The sequence below is a fragment of the Etheostoma spectabile genome, chromosome 1 (genome assembly GCF_008692095.1).
Source record: "Etheostoma spectabile isolate EspeVRDwgs_2016 chromosome 1, UIUC_Espe_1.0, whole genome shotgun sequence".
NCBI classification, from domain to species: Eukaryota; Metazoa; Chordata; class Actinopteri; order Perciformes; family Percidae; genus Etheostoma; species Etheostoma spectabile.
In genome coordinates this window covers 16,645,165-16,651,885 of record NC_045733.1, presented here as the reverse complement: position 1 = coordinate 16,651,885, position 6,721 = coordinate 16,645,165, and the positions used below count along the sequence as shown (strand labels likewise).

Sequence of the window (6,721 nt, the reverse complement as noted above, 5' to 3'; positions counted from 1 at the left end):
ACACGCGTGACATCGCTTAGAGCACCTTTAATGCTGTCTGTTGCTGAATCAAATATAGCAAGTCTTTCAGCTAGCTAACCATTGAATTGATTAGAATGGGAATTAGAACAAACTAACTAACATCTAGGGTGAGTCTAGCAACTTTCCGTTGGCTTGCGAGAAGGAAAAACCAAAATTCTGGTCAGGCCAATCCCATTGTGTATAGAGTCAGTGGGCGGGCTTAAAATAAGGACGGTAGAGTTGATGTGGGTCTGGCTATTCCAGCAGGCCTTCGTTTTTATGCCTGCCTGTGCCTGAAATAAATTCTTAGTAGTATTATGTTAGTAAGTATTGTGTTTTAGGTCGTACATGTTTTTAAACAGGTTTTTATTTTCATATGTCCATGTAATGCAACCTCTAATGCTATTTTTTTCATTCTGTGGTCTTATTAGTTATCTATTTTATGTCCAAATATAATTTTGCTGTCTTACAACTAAACACTTTTATTGCAGACAATCAGCTTTAGCTTTATTGGTGCGAGTCTCTTTTGGATTGTACTACTACATGAAACAGATTTCATTGTTCCGCTATGGGGAAGTGCAAGTTTAGCGTTACTTGGCCTGAAAAGACTGAGTTCAGGGCTTAGTTGATGTTGTACTAAAGGTCTTAAATATGACTAGGTGAAACCTGCAGAAACTCTGTTAGAGAAACACAGTCATGCCGACTCATAAGACCTAGTGTCAAGATCAAAGCGCACCATTGTTGAGATGTTAGAGATGGGAAATGTAATTCTGTAATGTGTGTTTGTGTGCTCATGCATGATGATTTGTGGATGTTGAAAGAAATACAGGACGCACACAAGCCCAAACCAAAAGAACAAAGCAGTGATGATAGGACATCCTGTTTAAGGCGTGTGTGTGTGTGTGTGTGTGTGTGTGTGTGTGTGTGTGTGTGTGTGTGTGGTGTGTGTGTGTGTGTGTGTGTGTGTGTGTGTGTGTGAGAAAGAGAAACAGAGGTCCAGAGCAGTCCTAACCAGTGTGTGACGGTGACCGCTTTTAATTCCAGCTACAATGTGCAGGAGCAAATACCGCAGTAACAGTAAAGCGCAGAACTCCCTTTCTTATCATTTAAGTCACTTTTTTTTAAGATTCATTTTCGGGGCATTTTAGGCCTTTATTTTGACTGGACAGCTGAAGACATGAAAGGGGAGCATCAAGGAGTTAACCTCTATATATGGGGACCCGCTTTACCAACGGAGCTATCCAGGCACCCTCCCCTTACTTATCTTTTGTTACTTTATATTATACCACTGGCTGTAATGCTGTCCCGCTGGGTGGTTCCCAGCCTCTCCTTCTGTACTCCTGAATAATGAAAGACACAACCCGTCATCCTGACTGTGCTGTCGCTTTGAGGCCAACTTGCCTGTGTCACAGGTGCTGCTGCCATTCTACACACGGTTGCCAACCGCCAGTGAACACCATTGTATCAGTTTACCTTGCTGCTCTTAATCCAAATCTTAAAACAGGTTTTCCCAATTAAGGGCGGGTAATTAGCATGTGCTGTGTTCGTCTACTCATTGCACATAAGTATGTAGGTATTCAAACAACAGTTTTTAATGTTATGTGTTTTCTGTGCTAGTACTACCAACACAAACTGCCAATGCTATGGCCGTGGTTTAAGGTAACTGCTATGCTAAAATGCAATATTCATAGGGTGCACACCATTATGTTAGTGTTATGATGGTCTGCTTTGAGCCATTGAAATGACATCATATTGTATGTTCAATTTAAATGTATTCACATGGAAAACTGGATGGAGCTGTCACAGCATTGATGCATTTAGCAGTGATATTTGTAGTCTGGTTTCATGTGTTGATTGTGGCGCGATCTGATTTGTTTCCTTCTCCTGTGTCCATTTCTTTTTCAGGCCTATGGCTCAGGTTGTGATGTAGTGATCTTGGCCAGTGACTTTGAGTGTGTGCAGATTATCCCGGGAGCTCAAAATGGAAACATACAGGTGGGCTGTGTGGAGTGCTCCCACCAGCTTGGCAGGGTAAGTGTTGATGGCACTCTCAGATTCACTCCCACACGCAGTTTTTGTAATTCCCGTGTAGTCAGAAGATATTATCAATTACATTGAGCAAAAAAAAAAAGTGCATGTAGCCCTGTGTTTGCTACTGTCTTGTGCTGCCCATGCTCTCCTCTCCTTGCTATGCTGCTGTCCCCCACCACTCCCCCACCTACCCCTCTCCTGTGGGAATGGCTGTGCTGAAGCACTGATGGGGTGAGTAATGTTGTGATGATGAACACAGCTCTTTATTTTTAGATTGCTGCATCGTACGGAAACACAGTCTGCATCTTTGAACCTCTTTCTACCAACCCAAACAAACGCCACAAGGTGAGAATGAATATTAGTATTAGACACATGTAGTGGTTTAAATCATTATCTAGTGAGCTTAATCACACTTGTGTGCCAATAACATTGCATGCTATGTGTCGCTCTCCTGTCACTAACAGCAACTTAACTATCAGTGGCAAAAGACAGGACAGTTCTTCCTCGATGCCATCACCTACAACCTGGCCTGGGACCCACAAGGTACGCCAATGCTTTCTGTGTTTAACTGATTTAATGACTAAATTAATACACAATAGGCACAGATCCTATTACAGCCCCCTGTAGTTTGTCAGGAACAACGTGCATTATGTAACAGTCACAGTGTGCATGTGGCTCTGTGTACTGTAGTAGTCAACATTAGGTGAAAGGTGTGTAACGTAGTGCTTTTGTGTCCTCAGGGAACCGTATCCTAGCAGCAACTGAGCGGCTCCAGCTGTGGGCTCCTCCACTGACAGATGCTCTGATAGAGGAGGAGGATGGGCAGTTGAATGAGGACAAGCCCCACCCTGTCCTCAATGACTGGAAATGTATCTGGCAGTGCAAGTAAGTGCTTTGAACATGGTATACAAGCAACCCACATGATTGGCATGTAAAAACAATCCTTGTGCTTCCTGGTTATGTTCAGTAGGTCAACAGCAGAATCAAAATCCAAGTTACTGTCTTTTGTGGTAAAGGCCAATAACAGTTAAACAGAGAGTGGCTTTTGAAGTAGATGGTCTCGTAGTGGTGTCTTAATGAGGAAAATATGTACATATTCTGATAGCTAGCTGTTAGAATAATTTCATTATCCAGAATAGACAGGAACCACTGAAATTGTAATAAAGTGTGTTTACTTGCAAGTAGAATCACTTTTACAGTACTCACAGTATCAGTACAGAAAAATGACTGACAAAAAAGCTTTCTACAGCAGCTCTTGTAACACAATGTGGAATTAGATAAATCACATAGTCGCAACAAAGCAATAATGTTGACAGTTTCTCACAGTCCAGGGGTGCCTGTTCTTTTCCCAGCGTCACACTGCGCTCAAGATAAGGACAAGACAGTGGTACCAGATACCAGATGTCAACAGCAGTAATGCAAACAGTTTTAACACTAATCAGAGAAAAGTATATATAAAAACTATATATGTAACGTAAAAAACACTAGCTAACCTAGGAATTTGATTAGACTAAGTGTCAAGCAGATGTCTGTGTCTTCCTTTTCTTCCTTCTCTCAACTCTTGCTTTGTTGTCCTGTAAACACAAAGTCAGTACAAACTTTCTTAAGCCAAGTTTGTTGCAGGTAATTGTAAGAGAAAAAATATTTTTTTGGATAAAAAACTGAAGTGGATTTTTTATTCAGGGCATTGAGGGAACAGTCAAATATGCTGTACATGTGTGCACTTTTGTTTGTTTTCCCATTTTGCTAATTGAAAGCGTCTTTTTTTCTGTCAGCTGATGATTTTCAGTCATGTAGTAAAGAGTTAGTCCCTGCCCTGTGCAGACAAAATATAAACTTTAATTTTTCCTCTTGAAAGATGTGCTAATACTTCATTTTTACTAATCTGAACATATAGGCAGTTACTGATCATCCAAACTCAATTGCACACAGCCTCAAAGGTTTATATGCACTGTTACAAGCCACTCGTTTGAGTCTGCTCTGTCCTTTAAGCTGTGTAAAAAGGCATAGACATGTAATACCATGTTAGTAATTGTCATCTGATGACATGTGTGCATACTCAGGAAAGCCACTAGAACTGGGAAGTGCACGCTTTGAAATGACCGGCAATAGCCCATGCACAATGTAACCACACACACTCCTTGACAGCTTAAAGATGAATCACTTGTATGTTTCTTGCTTGGAAAGTTTCCAAAGGAGAAGTGAATATAGCTGATACATGTTTATGTTTCTCTCAGGACTGCTGCATCTGTTCACATTGCCAAGTGGTCTCCTGATGGGGAATACTTTGCAACAGTTGGAAAGGTACATGATTCAACATGTTGCATAAAGACAAATTGTTGGAACAGGGTTGTTTTTATGTATTGTACTGTATGTTGATGCATGTGTTTGCATACGCAGGATGACTGTTTACTTAAGGTGTGGTATCCTACCACGGGCTGGCGTTCTGCGGTGGTGGTCCACGACCCCTCCGATAAAAAGCCTCTTCCTGTTCACTTCTCCTTTGTTTACCTGGCCCATCCTCGCTCCGTCACTGGTGTGTCCTGGAGGAAGACCAGCAAGTACATGCCCAAGTAAGATAGCCCACACACAATCACATGGTCAGTGTGGACAGACACCTATTCATTTTTGACATCTATAACTACCTGTTTTTTGTCTTCTAAAGCATGACTCAATTTAATTGCTCAAAAAAAGGGATTTTGCCTCTGTTTCCTGAACAGGGTTGTAACATTGTTTACAGTGTACAATGCTAATAGGGACGACATTGTTTTCATCCTGTCTCTTATAGGGTTCTATATTTGTATGGGTAAATAAGAATTCAAAGTTGCAACATGGACAATAAAAATACCCTGATGCGCAGTATTGAAATACCTAGAATGCTATTATTTTATGGCAGGTTTACTATGATTTCAGCATATGTTCTTAAATGCGACATGAAAAAGCTCTATTTATCTAAAGTGTAGATTATGCAGGACTGCACATTTTGTGATTGACCGATGGTTCACACTTTGAGTAAGCAGTCAGTCCTCTGAAATGTATCATTAATGACACATAATTTGTGTTAAGCTTTTCATTTTAAAAACAACATCACACCAGCATGAATATTCCCAGAACACCAGCCGATAATGTTGTTCCTGACTTTTGAAAAGCTTCCTTTAGAAACCTGTCACACAAAGCGGACAGTCTGCCATGTGTGAAGCTGTTGTTGAGTGCCTGTAGCTGACCATCAACACAAGTTGCTTTGTGTCCACAAGTGCCATGTGTGCAGATTAAGAAAGTTAAATCGGTGGTAGAAGCAGACACTCAGGTCTTTTCCTCTAAGTGAACCAGTGATTTCACCAATGTTATCCAGACTATCCTTATATTTCACTTAAGCTTTTCCTTTGAAAGAGTAATTATTGACTGTGTAAGAGTTGCATTCTCCTATTTTTTTCTAGGGGTTCGGTGTGCAATGTGTTGCTGACATCCTGCGAGGATGGTGTGTGTAGGTTGTGGTCAGAGACTGTGCTACCAGACGACAGCCTGCTTGGAGGACAGATCTCTGACAACACACACTCCTTCAGCTCCAGCTTGCCAGGCCTGGCAGGCAATAAGGACAAGATCCAGCATGCTTTGGAGGTACACTTATGTACTTTCTTAGTCAGATCTGACCAGAAATAATTCATAATAGAAAGTATAAAATGTAGCCTTTCGGATAAACATAAATCTATGTGTTATTTCTGTGATTAGTCAATCCACCACCTGAAGCATCTGCGCCGGGGCCGGCGACGATCCTCTGCTCTGGTGGCACACAGTGAGCTGCTGCCCTCTCAGCTTGGCACGCAGGATGCGCACACTCACCGCCACATAGCTCATCATGCCAATGCCCTGTGTCACTTTCATATCTCAGCCAGTATTAACCCCAACACAGGTAGGGTGTCTTTGTCGAAACTGTCTCAGAAGCTTTATTTCGTAACCATAGATCCATACATAGTTGTACTATTGACCGTAAAAGGGTGTTCTTTAATGTTTAGGTTTTTAATAACTTCCTCTCTAATAGCGACGTCTTTCAAAAACCACTTTATTTGTATGCTGCACCAGTTAATTGCAGAGATCTTGTATGTTGATCATTTTAAGATTTATTTGATTATAGCTTATACCGTATTTTTTGCACTACAGGGCTCACTAGATTATAAGGCGCACTGTCAATGAATGGTCTATTTTTGATCTTTTTTTATATATAAAGCGCACCGGACTATAATGCGCATTAAGCGGAAAAAAGTCAGTCAGTCAAACTTTATTAAAGGCGTTCACAATACGGTAACTCTCAACATTATCAAACGTTAATGAGCGTATTCACAATAAATACCAACCTTGTTCAGTTGTAACACGTAAAATACAACACAATACTGATATTCATGTCCCGTGCTAACGCTGTTGCCTTCAGTCGAATAGAGACTGTAGAGACGCTTCTACCTGCTGCTCTCTGTTCAATAACCCACTGTTCAATTTTGTCCTCTAACTATGGCCATCTTGCTTTGTTCCCGCGGAAACTCTGTGTGGTCTTCTTTACTTGGGGCAGGTCATCTTCTTGCTTCCACAACTTCCGTACCATTGATTCATGAATGTTGAATTCTCTCGCAGCTACTCTAATCCCATGTTCAACTGCGTGACTGATAGCCTTGAGTTTGAAGTCCGCGTCGTAAGCGTG

The 6,721-nt window shown here is 41.3% G+C and overlaps 1 protein-coding gene across 3 annotated transcripts in view; it reads left to right on the top strand.

Annotated features, from left to right (window-relative positions):
- The window catches only part of dmxl2 (Dmx-like 2), a 45,999-nt gene that overhangs the window by 5,745 nt on the left and 33,533 nt on the right, over window positions 1–6,721 (top strand). For all 3 annotated transcript variants that reach the window (XM_032518121.1, XM_032518048.1, XM_032517970.1), the window contains exons 2-9: window positions 1,906–2,031; window positions 2,305–2,376; window positions 2,496–2,574; window positions 2,772–2,916; window positions 4,269–4,335; window positions 4,432–4,604; window positions 5,469–5,649; window positions 5,761–5,941. In XM_032518121.1, the coding sequence (XP_032374012.1) occupies window positions 1,906–2,031; window positions 2,305–2,376; window positions 2,496–2,574; window positions 2,772–2,916; window positions 4,269–4,335; window positions 4,432–4,604; window positions 5,469–5,649; window positions 5,761–5,941 (1,024 nt within the window). The remainder of the gene's footprint in view (window positions 1–1,905; window positions 2,032–2,304; window positions 2,377–2,495; window positions 2,575–2,771; window positions 2,917–4,268; window positions 4,336–4,431; window positions 4,605–5,468; window positions 5,650–5,760; window positions 5,942–6,721) is intronic.